At 41.2% G+C, this 14896-nt stretch overlaps 1 protein-coding gene across 2 annotated transcripts in view; it reads left to right on the top strand.

The window, feature by feature from the left end:
* The window catches only part of gpc6a (glypican 6a), a 368654-nt gene that overhangs the window by 300768 nt on the left and 52990 nt on the right, over positions 1 to 14896 (top strand). The window contains exons 6-7 of one of the 2 annotated variants that reach the window (XM_061887707.1): positions 5554 to 5697; positions 10318 to 10347. In XM_061887707.1, the coding sequence (XP_061743691.1) occupies positions 5554 to 5697; positions 10318 to 10347 (174 nt within the window). The remainder of the gene's footprint in view (positions 1 to 5553; positions 5698 to 10317; positions 10348 to 14896) is intronic. The other variant, XM_061887708.1, reaches the window with a different exon arrangement.

Raw genomic sequence — 14896 nt, 5'->3', positions numbered from 1 at the left:
AAACAATCTTTGGTACTGACTTTTCTGAGAAAAAAATCAAGTATTTCTACTTTTGACAACCCCAGAGCACACATTTATGCATAACTGAAAACATAACACTGAAACTTATTATGATAGTTTTTAAGTATGTTTGCATTAAACTTTGTGTTTGTACAGTTTGTGTAGGCAGAGTCCACACACACTAATATTCTATTGGAAAGCAACATTAAATTGCCCAGGAGCTAAGTTTGTATGGTCTGCAAGTTCAACTTGTATTGCAGACAAAAATAATGTGCAACTATGTTGAAGAGACGCTGGTCTGCCCCCACATTTGTCATTAGCATGCTATTATTCTGACATTCTGCCTAGTTTTGAGTAATGCATGCAGGTCAATATTCAGGTTATCTCAATGAACTACAATATCATGCAAGACATTCTTTATTTTGGCAGTTCAATTCAAAACAAGACATCATTTACAGTCCCAGTAAGGATTTGCAGTTCATTTGAGGGTTAGAGTCGTGTTTTTTGACCATATTGTTGGGCCTCCAAAATAATATGTTTCTCAGTACTCAGTTGTAGTTCACTTTTCCACCACTTATGGCAGTATTGAGAAAATGAAACAAGCAGAAGAAGTCTGGGGCTAAATGTGTTCAGCTTTTTAGTGGCCGTTCACTTTACAAAACATGTGATTTCCAATGTGAACGCAATCTGACCCGCATGCGAACATGTTGTTGTTACCTCGTACTAGAGTTGTACGGTTTACAGGTGCTAGTATAGTACCGTGGTACTAATGAATCAAAAAGAGTATTATACACTGTTTGAAAAGTACCGGTTCTCCATCTTTTACTTTTTAAAATTTTTTGGACGGGTATGACGGTGTGTCCTTACGTCATGACATCACTGGTTTTACAAGCAGAGGAGCATGTTCGGCAGCGCATAATCACAGAGTACTTACAAGCAGAAACAGTGTATATTATAAATATTGTTATGAAGGTGCCTGGTACTACATTTATACATATATATATATATATATATATATATATATATATATACATATATATATATATATATATATATATATATATATATATATACTTGCAGTGTGTATATTGTACATATTACATATTGTTATGAAGGTGCCTGGTACTACATTTATACATATATATATATATATATATATATATATATATATATATATACTTGCAGTGTGTATATTGTACATATTACATATTGTTATGAAGGTGTTGGTGGTGTATAACCTCTTCTAATAAAAATGGGAATTAAAAAGGTCATTTTTTACATCTTTATGTAAAAACCCCAAACCCAGTAAAGTTGGCACGTTGTGTACAAACCCCGTTTCCATATGAGTTGGGAAATGGTGTTAGATGTAAATATAAACAGAATACAATGATTTGCAAATCCTTTTCAAGCCATATTCAGTTGAATATGCTACAAAGACAACATATTTCATGTTCAAACTCATAAACTTCATTTTTTTTGCAAATAATAATTAACTAGGAATTTCATGGCTGCAACACGTTTCTTTTAACAACACTCAATAAACGTTTGGGAACTGAGGAAACTAATTGTTGAAGCTTTGAAAGTGGAATTCTTTCCCATTCTTGTTTTATGTAGAGCTTCAGTCCTTCAACAGTCCGGGGTCTCCGCTGTCCTATTTTATGCTTCATCATGCACCACACATTTTCCATGGGAGACAGGTCTGGACTGCAGGCGGGCCAGAAAAGTACCAGCACTCTTTTACTACGAAGCCACGCTGTTGTAACACGTGGCTTGGCATTGTGTTGCTGAAAATAAGCAGGGGCGTCCATGATAATGTTGCTTGGATGACAACATATGTTGCTCCAAAACCTGTATGTACCTTTCAGCATTAATGGTGCCTTCATAGATGTGTAAGTTACCCATGCCTTGGGCACTAATGCACCCCCATACCATCACACATGCTGGCTTTTACACTTTGCGCCTATAACAATCCGAATGGTTATTTTCCTCTTTGTTGTGGAGGACACCACGTCCACAGTCTCCAAATATAATTTGAAATGTGTACTCGTCAGACCACAGAACACTTTTCCACTTTGCATCAGTCCATCTTAGATGAGCTCGGGCCCAGAGAAGCCGGAGGCGTTCCTGGGTGTTGTTGATAAATGGCTTTCGCTTTGCATAGTAGAGTTTTAACTTGCACTTACAGATGTAGCGACCAACTGTAGTTACTGACCGTGGTTTTATGAAGTGTTCCTGAGCCCATGTGGTGATATCCTTTACACAGTGATGTCGGTTTTTAATGCAGTACCGCCTGAGGGATCAAAAGTCCGTAATATGATAGCTTACGTGCAGTGATTTCTCCAGATTCTGTGAACCTTTTGATGATTTTATGGACCGTAGATGGTAAAATCCCTAAATTCCTTGCAATAGCTCGTTGAGAAATGTTGTTCTAAAACTGTTTGACTATTTGCTTACAAATTGGTGACCCTCACTCCATCCTTGTTTGTGAATTACTGAGCATTTCATGGAAGCTGTTTTTATGTCCAATCATGGCACCCACCTGTTCCCAATTAGCCTGCACACCTGTGGGATGTTCCAAATAAGTGTTTGATGAGCATTACTCAGGTTTATCTGTATTTATTGCCACCTTTCCCAACTTTTTTGTCACGTTTTGCTGGCATCAAATCCTAAAGTTAATGATTATTTGCCCCCCAAAAAAATGTTTATGAGTTTGAACATCAAATATGTTGTCTTTGTAGCATATTCAACTGAATATGGCTTGAAAAGGATTTGCAAATCATTGTATTCTGTTTATATTTACATCTAACACCATTTCCCAACTCATATGGAAACGGGGTTTGTAAATGGTAAATAAAAACAGAATACAATGATTTGCAAATCCTTTTCAACTTATATACAATTGAATAGACTGCAAAGACAAAATACTAAACGTTCGAACTGGAAAACTTTGGTTTTTTTTGCAAATATTAGCTCATTTGGAATTTGCACAAGTGGCAAAAAAGTGAGGAGTGCTCATCAAACACTTATTTGGAACATCCCACAGGTGTGCAGGCTAATTGGGAACAGGTGGGTGCCATGAATGGCTATAAAAGCAGCTTCCATGAAATGCTAAGTAATTCACAAACAAGGATGGGGTGAGGGTCACCACTTTGTAAGCAAATTGTCAAACAGTTTTAGAACAACATTTCTCAACGAGCTATTGCAAGGAAATTAGGGATTTTACCATCTACGGTCCGTAAAATCATCAAAAGGTTCAGAGAATCGAAAGAAATCACTGCACGTAAGCGATGATATTACAGACTTTTGATCCCTCAGGCGGTACTGCATCAAAAACCGACATCAGTGTGTAAAGGATATCACCACATGGGCTCAGGAACACTTCAGAAAAAACACTGTCAGTAACTACAGTTTGTCGCTACATCTGTAAGTGCTATTAAAACTCTACTATCCAAAGCAAAAGCCATTTATCAACAACACCCACAAATGCTGCTGGCTTTGTTGGGCCCGAGCTCATCTAAGATGGACTGATGAAAAGTGTAAAAGTGTTCTGTGGTCTGATGAGTCCACATTTCAAATAGTTTTTGGAAACTGTGGACGTGGTGTCCTCCGGAACAGAAGAGGAAAATAACCATCCAGATTGTTTAGGTGCAAAGTGTAAAAGCCAGCATGTGTGATGGTATGGGGGTGTATTAGTGCCCAAGGCATGGGTAACTTACACATCTGTGAAGGCACCATTAATGCTGAAAGGTATATACAGGTTTTGGAGCAACATATGTTGCCAACGTTATCATGGACGCCCCTGCTTATTTCAGCAAGACGATGCCAAGCCACATGTTACAACAGCTTGGCTTCATAGTAAAAGAGTGCGGGTACTAGACTGGCCTGCCTGTAGTCCAGACCTGTCTCCCATTGAAAATTTGTGGCACATTATGAAGCCTAAAATACCACAACCGTGACCCCGGACTGTTGAACAACTTAAGCTGTACATCAAGCAAGAATGGGAAAGAATCCCACCTGAAAAGCTTCAAAAATTGGTATTTTCTGTTCCCAAATGTTTACTGAGTGTTGTTTAAAGGGGAACATTATCAGCAGACCTATGTAAGCGTCAATATATACCTTGATGGTGCAGAAAAAAGACCATTTATTTTTTTTAACCGATTTCCGAACTCTAAATGGGTGAATTTTGGCGAATTAAACGCCTTTCTGTTTATCGCGCTGGAAGCGATGACGTCAGAATGTGACGTCGCCGAGGTAACACACCCACCATTTTCATTTTCAACACATTACAAACACCGGGTCTCAGCTCTGTTATTTTACGTTTTTTTGACTATTTTTTGGAACCTTGGAGACATCATGTCTCGACGGTGTGTTGTCGGAGGGTGTAACAACACTAACAGGGAGGGATTCAAGTTGCACCACTGGCCCCAAGATGCCAAAGTGTCTGCTGCCAGACCCCCATTGAATGTACCAGAGTGTCTCCACATTTGACCGGCGATGCTAAGACAGACATGGCACAGAGATGTATGGATAACCTGCAGATGCATTTGCAACCATAGTCAACGAAATCACAAAGGTGAGTTTTGTTGATGTTGACTGCCAGCTAATCGGTGCTAACATGCTACGCTAATCGATGCTAACATGCTATTTACCGGCGGTGCTAAAGCAGACACGGCACAGAGATGTATGGATAACCTGCAGATGCATTTGCAACTATATTACGTTTCCTTCCACCCACATTTAATGCGAAACAAACACTTACCAATCGACGGATTTAAGTTGATCCAGTGTCAAAAGATGCGAACGTCCTGATCGTTTGGTCCGCACATTTTACCGGCGATGCTAACGCAGCTATTCGGCCATGCTATGCCTATGAATAGCGTCAATAGCTATTCGCTCAATAGCTTCAGTTTCTTCTTCAATATTTTCATACTCCAACCATCTGTTTCAATACATGCTGAAATCCGAGTTTGAATCCGAGCTAATGTCACTATATCTTGCTGTGGTATTCCCATTGTTTGTTTACATTGGCAGCACTGTGTGACGTCACAGGGAAATGGCCAGTGTCTTCGCAGAGAGTCGAAAATAAGGCACTTTAAAGCTTTATTTAGGGATATTCCGAGACCGGTAAAATTTTGAAAAAAACTTCAAAAAATACAACAAGCCACTGGGAACTGATTTTTATTGTTTTTAACCCTTTTGAAATTGTGATAATATTCCCCTTTAAAAGGAAAGTGGTAAAAAATGCCCCAGAGCCAACTTTTTAGCGATGTGTTGCTGCCATTAAATTTGAAGTTAATGATTATTTGTAAAAAAAATTAAATAATAATACGTTTTTTAGTTTGAACTTTAAGTTTCTTGTCTTTGCAGCATATTCCACTGAATATAGGTTGAAAAAGATTTGCAAATCATTGTATTCTGTTTATATTTACGAATTACAAGAATGTGCCAACTCCACTGGTTTTGGATTTTGTACAAAAAGTGCATCGACAGTATCGATAAAATCCCAACAAATTGCATCCCTACCATGCAGTCATTTTCTCTCTTTTACTGTAGGTTTTTCAACGCTGCGGACCACCGAAAGCCTTGGGGGCGGGCAGATCTGCTCGTGGCATTTCCGACGTATTCAGCGCTCGTTTCAGACCTTTCCCTCCGGAAGAAAGGCCGACCACAGCCACCGGGACCTTCCTGGATCGATTGGTACGTATTAAGACGTAGGAGGGTTGCTCATGGATGTAGCACTCATGCCACCGTGCAGGGGGCAACGCCAAGTCATGTGTGCCACAATGTAGCAGCGTAGAAGAAGACTACTCATTCCAACCGAAAATCGACCCTGAGAAATATCAAAATAAGAACTAAATATGGAAAATTTTGCGCATATATAAATTCAGTTAGTTTTGTATTAAAATTGCAGACTTCGTTATGTCTTTGGTACCAGTGGTTGTAACTCCGTTTATGCATGCAGTGCTAATTTCCACCAGTAGAGGGCAATAAAGCCACACCTTAGGTTTAATTGTGTTGAGCCACATTTATTGTGTGCAATGTTTACTGCGGATGTTGTTTATATGTCCATAGGTCTAAACATCTGTAGTTTATTGTGTGAATGTATTAGCGCTAAACCTATTTTATTCATGTAAAATACACAATGGATGTTTTAGTTGTGTCATGTGTATTTTATGTTTATATGTTCACTGTTACAAACCTAAATGAAGGAAGACGTGTAAAAGAAAACAACTAAGGAAGGAAAAGAATACAAAAGAAGGAACGTCAATCCTCAACAAATCTTCTTAATACTGTTAACTATCTGTCTAGCTGCACACGCTGGGATCGAGTAGGGAAGGCAGAATCAATCAATCAGCAAACTTTATCTAACCAGGTAAAAACTTGTCAAGATTAAAATATGTGTGCCACAATGTAGCAGCGTAGAAGAAGACTACTCATTCCAACCAAAAATCGACCCTGAAAAATATCAAAATAAGAACCAAATATGGAAAATTTTGCGCATATATAAATTCAGTTAGTTTTGTATTAAAATTGCGGACTTCGTTATGTCTTTGGTACCAGTGGTTGTAACTCCGTTAATGCATGCAGTGCTAATTTCCACCAGTAGAGGGCAATAAAGCCACACCTTAGGTTTAATTATGTTGAGCCACATTTATTGTGTGCAATGTTTACTGCGGATGTTGTTTTTATGTCCATATGACTAAACATCTGTAGTTTATTGTGTGAATGTATTAGCGCTGAACCTATTTTATTCATGTAAAATACACAATGGGCATTTGAAAAGTGTATTTCATGTTTATATGTTCAGTGTTACAAACCTAAATGAAGGAAGACGTGTAAAGGAAAACAACTAAGGAAGGAAAAGAATACAAAAGAAGGAACGTCAATCTTCAACAAATCTTCTTAATGCTGTTAACTATCTGTCTGGCTGCACACGCTGGAATCGAGTAGGGAAGGCAGAATCAATCAATCAGCAAACTTTATCTAACCAGGTAAAAACTTGTCAAGATTAAAATATGTTTTCTAAGAGTAGCCAGGCGAAGAGAGAAACTAATAAAAGTTACAAAAATACAAATAACAACAAAAATCAGTTAGCAGTCACACACCACAGTGAAGACATTCATTTATTGACATAAAAACACACGATACGTGAAAAAACGATGCCATGTTTATTGACAGTGCGATGTGAAAACTGATGTGTTTACCTTGCAATTACGTAAACCGTCTCAAATTCCGAAGTCCGGCCCCTGAGCCCTCGGACTCTTGAAACCGTGGCCCTCTTCACGATGTAGTGGAATAGCCCTGCTGTACGGAAATTGTGCAGAAACAGCAGACTTTATGTTGTACCCAAAACTGATACGTAGGATCTGGATTAGTTTTTGCCTCATTCCTCACTTAAACCGTGAGTGAAGAACTCACTACCATGGCCATTCCTCCATTTGAAGACGTAATAGAGACAGAGATGAGACTGTGGACTGGCTCTATACTCTTGGCAGGATCCTTGAGGGGATCCATGGGAGTTTGCCCAACCAGTCTACACGTGTTTTGTGGACTTGGACAAGGGTTTCGACCGTGTCCCTTGGGAAGTCCGGTGGAGAATGCTCAGAGACTATGGGGCATTGAACCAGCTGATTGTGGTGGTCCGCTCCCTGTATGATCAATGTCAGATCCTGGTCCGCATTGCCAACCGTAGGTCAGACCCGTCTCCAGTGAGGCTTGGAGTCTGCCAGGGTTGCCCTTTGTCACGATTCTGTTCACAACTTTTATAGACAGAATTGTAGGTGCAGTCAGGGTGTTGAGGAGATCCTGTTTGGTGGCTGCAGGATTAGGTTTCTGCTTTTTGAGGATGATGCTTCATCTGACCAGGATCTTCAGCTCTAACTAGGTCGGTTCGCAGCTGAGTGTGAAGCCACCGGGATGAAAATCAGCTCTTTAAAGTTCGAGTCAATGGTTCAAAGGATGGAGTGCCATCTATGGGTTGGGGAGGAGACCCTGCCCCAAGTGGAGGAGTTCAATACCTTGGAGTCTTGTTCATGAGTGAGGGAAGAGTGGATCCTTAAATCGACTGGTGGATCGTTTGCAGCGCCTGCAGTGATGCGGACGCTGTATCGATCTGTTGTGGTGAAGAAGGAGCTGAGCCGGAAGGCAAAGCTCTCAATTTGCGGGTCGATCTACGTCCCTACCTACGTACTACCCTCACCTATGGTCATGGGCTTTGGGTTATGACCGAAAGACAAGAGAAATAAGTTTCCTCCGTTGGGTGGTGGGGCTCTCCTCTAGAGATAGAGAGGAGCTCAAAGTAAAGCCACTGCTCCTCCACAATGAGAGGAGCCAGATGAGGTGGTTCGGGTATCTGGTTAGAATGTGAAGTGAAGTGAATTATATTTGTATAGCGCTTTTCTCTAGTGACTCAAAGCGCTTTACATAGTGAAACCCAATATCTAAGTTATATTTAAACCAGTGTGGGTGGCACTGGGAGCAGGTGGGTAAAGTGTCTTGCCCAAGGACACAACGGCAGTGACTAGGATGGCGGAAGCGGGAATCAAACCCGGCACCCTCAAGTTGCTGGCACGGCCACGCTACCAAAGGAGCTATGCTGCCCCATATGATGGCCACCGAACACCTCTCTGGGGAAGTGTTTAGGGGCCCTCCTGTTATGAGTCGCAGAGGGGAGATGACGGCAGACTGACACCAGGTGGCGGAAATGTCCAATATATATATATATTTATATAATGAAACAATAATATAACTAGGGAAATGGAGTGTGAACGAGATCTGTGAATAGTGTAAGGCTATGTGCAAGATTTAACTGGAGGGGTTTTACCCTAAGTGTTGGAGGTGTGTGTCTCGAGGAGCTGGTCTGTCCGACAAGGGCAAGGCAGACGCGGTTGTCCAGGGGCGGAAGCGGGGTTGAGAGGAAGGAGTGAGTTGTCGTAGTCTGGGGGCAAGCGAGGAGTTGAGAACCAGGAAAACACGAGGGAGGCAGGGAAGACCCAGGAGCACATGACACACGTGACTCCGGGATGCACACAGGGAACTGCGGGGTGAGGGAGGACACAACAATAAACTCAAGGAAAGCACAGAGATCAGGACAGAGGGAGCATAAGGCTTGTGTCAGCTTACGGTCAGAAGACTATATTCCGGTGCCTGATGGCAAGTTCAGCAGGCTTATGAAGGCAGCTCCTTCATTCAGGCAGGTGTGCTGATTGCTGGTAAATGATTGCAACTGGTGGCTGCTGCAGGGCGGAGACGCGCACGGCGTATCCCTGGATCTACGCAGCCGTGGGCGTGTCCCGAGGCGCGAAGCAGAGCGCAAGGATGAGGCCGTGACACCTCCAACCGGTAGCAGACCTCAGAGAAGACCCTCTCCTTTGTGGAGGAGGGGACACAGGTCTGGTGGTCATGGATAAAGTACTGGCTGTCCAGAGTCGGGACCCAGGATGGACCGCTCGCCTGTGTGTCAGTTGGGCACCTCTCTGCGCTGCTGATCCGCCTCCGCTTGGGATGGTTTCCTGCTGGCTCCACTATGGACGGGACTCTCACTACTATATTGGATCCACTTTGGACTGGACTCTCACCGTTATGTTAGATCCACTATGGATTGGACTTTCACAATATCATGTTAGGGGGTGGGGGGGTTACCCACATATGCGGTCCTCTCCATGGTTTCTCATAGTCATCATTGTCACTGTCACCGACGTCCTATTGGGTGTGAGTTTTTCCTTGCCCTTATGTGGGCTCTACTAAGGATGTCGTTGTGGTTTGTGCAGCCCTTTGAGACACTTGTGATTTAGGGCTATATAAGTAAACATTGATTGATTGATTGATTGATTGACAAGGTGGAGAGACTATGTCTCCCAGCTGGAGCCAAAGTAACTGGGGAGAGGGAAGTCTGGGCTTCTCTGCTTAGGCTGCTGCCCCCGGGGCCCGACTTCAGATAAGCAGAAGAAGATGGCTGGAATAGATAAAGAGATGATACAGTATTATCTTCACACTGGTGGTGGCTTGAACACACCTGGGTAAATTAACCAACCCCCCACTCCGTAATGATCCAGGATTCTCCCAGGAACGAGGCAAAAACTCATCTAGAACCACTTCGGTTTTTTTCCCCGAACTAAGACGTCGATCCCTATCGAGCCACTGAGAAGAAACCATCTGAAGGTTTCAGTATTGAACACACCTGACAACCAGGTGTGACACAAGTGAGACGAGGTAGCATAATAATCATTGTACTTCTCTTTTTTCTCTCTGTTTAACTTCTCTCCAGTGAAAATAATAATACCTGCTTCTTTATTTCCCCCCTGCTTCTCCACCTAGAGGGGTGTCTGGAGGACAATGCAACACAGCGTAAGCTTTCTTATTCCTTCTTCCTTTTCCTGAGTCACCTGTGGCGCCGCTTTTATAATCGCATGTCGATTAATGGCGATTATTGTCCGTCTTGTTGTTGTTGTTGTTTGTTATTTCAATTTCACGTACCTGCTGCTTTGCTTAAGTTGCTCGTGAGTTTGAATAGCGTGGTCTTTGTCCTTTGTGTTGCTTTGCAATTTCCCAACGGGTCATCCCGAACACATCTGTGAAAATAATTGTTTTTGAAATGTTACTACAAATCGGTGAAGAAGTTACTAGGGCTGTGAATGTTTGGGCACTGCAGGATTCGATTCCAGGAGGGGTTATTGCTTTTTTTTAAAGGCCTACTGAAATGAGATGTTCTTATTTAAACGGGGATAGCAGCTCCATTCTATGTGTCATACTTCATCATTTCACCATATTGCCATATTTTTGCTGAAAGGACTTAGTAGAGAACATCCACGATAAAGTTCGCAACTTTTGGTCACTAATAAAAAAGCCTTGCCTGTAGCAGAAGTAGCAGACGATGTGCGCGTGACATCACGGGTTGTGGAGCTCCTCACATCTGAACATTGTTTATAATCATGGCCACCAGCAGCGAGAGCGATTCGGACCGAGATAGCCACGATTTTCTATTAATTTGAGCGAGGATGAAAGATGTGTGGATGAGGAAAGTGAGAGTGAAGGACTAGAAAAAATATATATATACAGTAAGAGCGATTCAGATGTTATTAGACACATTTACTAGGATAATTCTACAAAATCCCTTATCTGCTTATTGTGTTACTAGTGTTTTAGTGAGATTATATGGTCGTACCTGTACAACCTGAAGGTCGGCCCCGCACCTTTCTTCAGCAACAGTCGACGGTTGTTGGCGATGCCCATCGCTGCCCTTCGCAAGGGACCCTCTTCGAAACACGATCTTTCGAAATGATCGCTGCATAATACACTGTACTTCGTGTGTGTGTGGTCCAATCCAACCGTGTTCGCTTGACCGCTCTGTTCCATAGTAAAGCTTCACCGTCATATTTTGAGAATGTAAACAATGAAACACCGGCTGTGTTTGTGTTGCTAAAGGCGGCCGCAATACACCGTTTCCCAGCTACAGCTTTCTTCTTTGATGTCTCCATTATTCATTGAACAAATTGCAAAAGATCCAGCAACACAGATGTCCAGAATACTGTGGAATTATGCGATGAAAACAGACGACTTATAGCTGGGAACGGTGCTGGAACAAAATGTCCTCTACAATCCGTGACGTCACACGCACGAGTCATCATACTGCGACATTTTAGCATGATACTTCCAATTTAGTAAACTAAAGCGTCCGTATTGTCATGTGTTGCAATGTTAATATTTCATCATTGATATCTAAACTATTAGACTGCTAGTAGTGGCTTTCAGTAGGACTTTAAATAAGATCGGGTGCCAGTTCTATCATTAACTACTTTCCACCATTAAATAGGAAACAGCTTTGATAAATTTCTGTTTTACTGAAAAGAAAACTGGTTTTGTTTAATAAAATTATACCCAATCATTTATTAAAGTGGTTGGACAGGACGGATTACAAGTTCTTTATTTTTGTTTTTTAATCCATTTTTAATCTAAATGAATCTTTATAAATAAGAATTGCAATTCATTCGAAATTCAAGACTTGTGACTGTTCCTTCTTTTTATAAATTCTATCAAATGTGTTTTTTGGCAACCTCATTTTTGAAAGAATGAAAAAGTCAAATTATCTTTATTTCACCTATTTTATTTTGTATTGCATTTTTTTTAATCAATTCGATCACGCTTTTGAATTCTGATGAATCAAGATTAATTGCAGTTGCAACAAAATGGTACCGTTGTCGACAACTTTGGATGCACTCCACCAGAGTTGTTTGTCCTCCACTGTTGTCGATGCATTAGTAGCATTCTTGCTAGTTGTTCTTCAAAATCGTTTACACTTCAAACCATAAAACCATTAAAAACATTTTAATATAGTCCAGTTATGGTGTATTTTCACGTGAAAATTTGTCATGCACACTTTGAAGACACTATAATGTCGGCTACGTATGTATGTATGTATCATATATATATATATACATATATATATATATATATATATATATATATATATACATATATATATATATATATATATATATATATATATATATATATATGTATATATGCATAATATATATGCATTTGTATATATATATATATATATATATATATATATATATATATATATATATATATATATATATATGTAGGTGTGGGAAAAAAATCACAAGACTACTTCATCTCTACAGAAGTGTTTCATGAGGGGTTCCCTCAATCATCAGGAGATTTTAATGGAAGCATTCACATACAATGGTTTATATAGAGCACAGAGTGGGTGGGTACAGGCAGGCGTAGGGTGTGGTGATTGGCTCATGTGTTACCTAGGAGGTGTTTCCGTCTGTGACGGCATGCTGATATGATTTCACTGTGCTTATTGAGGGATGACAGGTCTGGGTGATATATAAACAGTTTATTTTTTAAGCATAGGTTGCATCTTTTATTACCACTGTTGTAAGGTGTGCTGGATGCAAGAATTTGCCATGTTATTGAATATTCAACATTATTGTCTTTCAGATTCTAAATGTGCTTGCTGAGTTCTGTAGAATTTCGCAAGGTCTGGTTTCTAAAGGAGGCGTTGTGATTATTCCATCTGGCTTTAAACTCTCCTTCAGTTGATCCTACGTACGTGTCGGATGTGTTAATGTCCTTGCGTGTTACAATAAAACGTTGCGTTAGAAATTAAAATTTAGATTAACATAATTGAAATACATAACACACTGATTATGATTGTAATTAATTAATCACAATTAACTGGATAATTAGGCACCTCTGTCTTGAAGTCTATCCACTTTTCATTCCTCTTGCATTTTCCATCCATCCATCCATTTTCTACCGCTTATTCCCTTTCGGGGTGGCGGGGGGCGCTGGCGCCTATCTCAGCTACAATCGGGCGTAAGGCAGGGTACACCCTGGACAAGTCGCCAATTCATCGCAGGGCCAACACAGATAGACAGACAACATTCACACTCACATTCACACACTAGGGACCATTTAGTGTTGTCAATCAACCTATCCCCAGGTGCATGTCTTTGGAGGTGGGAGGGGCCTATCCCCAGGTGCATGTCTTTGGAAGTGGGAGGGGCCTATCCCCAGGTGCATGTCTTTGGAGGTGGGAGGAAGCCGGAGTACCCGGAGGGAACCCACGCATTCACGGGGAGAACATGCAAACTCCACACAGAAAGATCCCGAGCCTGGATTTGAACCCAGGACTGCGGGAACTTCGTATTGTGAGGCAGACGCACTAACCCCTCTTCCACCGTGAAGCCGTTGTGAAATTTCTTTGCACCTAAATATTCCAAAGTCAACTGTCAACTTTACTAGAAGAAAATGGAACATTTTCCTTTGACCAAATGCTAAAATGTGAGGGCTGTACTAAAGTCTTCCTCTTCCGCAGGGAAAAGGCTGAAACAAAAAGTTGAGTTGGCCATTCATCACTTCATTAAGCGGGAGTAGAAATGTTCGTTATTAGGGAGCGCCTTCTTGTCTTTGAGAACATCATTTTACTTGATGGAAATTGCAGACAGAACTGCCAATTAGCAGCAATGACTACACAGCCCGACTGATTAAAACCATCGACTGTGCCATTAAATATCTTCTGTTTTAGTCCTAATTCAGATCATCCATTTTTAAAATTGTCAACAGGCAAAGACAGGGAAAAGTCTCGGGGCCAAAATCTTTCACTGGTTTGCTAATTGGAAATACAATGCATGCTTAGTTTGAGGAACCAGCAGTGACTGACTGCCGTCGAGGTTTGTAAACATTCAAATCAGTTGACGGATCAGCGAACAACAATAGTTAGTTCAGTTTCAGTTCCGTTCGGTTTCAGTTTATCTGGAACTTGCATACGATACAAGACAGGACGTGAGAGATCGATTGCATTTCTGCTCGAGAGCCGACTTCCAGCGCCGGGTTCTTTGTCATCAAGTTGTGTTTGACTGTAGAAGCTCAATAACATTTTTACCGTGGTGCGTGAATGCACAAAGGTGAGATGCAGTTCGGGCTCGGACACAGCGTGAGGTGGGATCCCTGGATGACATATAGCCTGGCAACGGACCGTAACTGCCGCTACAATTCTACCAACGCAGAACCGCCTTTTCCCCCCAAATTCCTCTTGACAAGGGGACGGCCCGAAAACCGGACTGGATTCTACAACAAGCCCTATAAGCCTCCTATATTTGCCTAACACTGTAAAGTAAAATGTCTTATTTTTTAACTCAATTATATAAGTTTTTAGACATTTTATTATATATCAATCAATCAATCAATCAATGTTTATTTATATAGCCCCAAATCACAAATGTCTCAAAGGACTGCACAAATCATTACGACTACAACATCCTCGGAAGAACCCACAAAAGGGCAAGGAAAACTCACACCCAGTGGGCAGGGAGAATTCACATCCAGTGGGACGCCAGTGACAATGCTGACTATGAGAAAC

This window comes from Nerophis ophidion, linkage group LG25, assembly GCF_033978795.1.
Source record: "Nerophis ophidion isolate RoL-2023_Sa linkage group LG25, RoL_Noph_v1.0, whole genome shotgun sequence".
Taxonomy (NCBI): Eukaryota; Metazoa; Chordata; class Actinopteri; order Syngnathiformes; family Syngnathidae; genus Nerophis; species Nerophis ophidion.
Note: the sequence above shows the minus strand (reverse complement) of the source record. Positions and strands in the feature narration are given on the sequence as shown.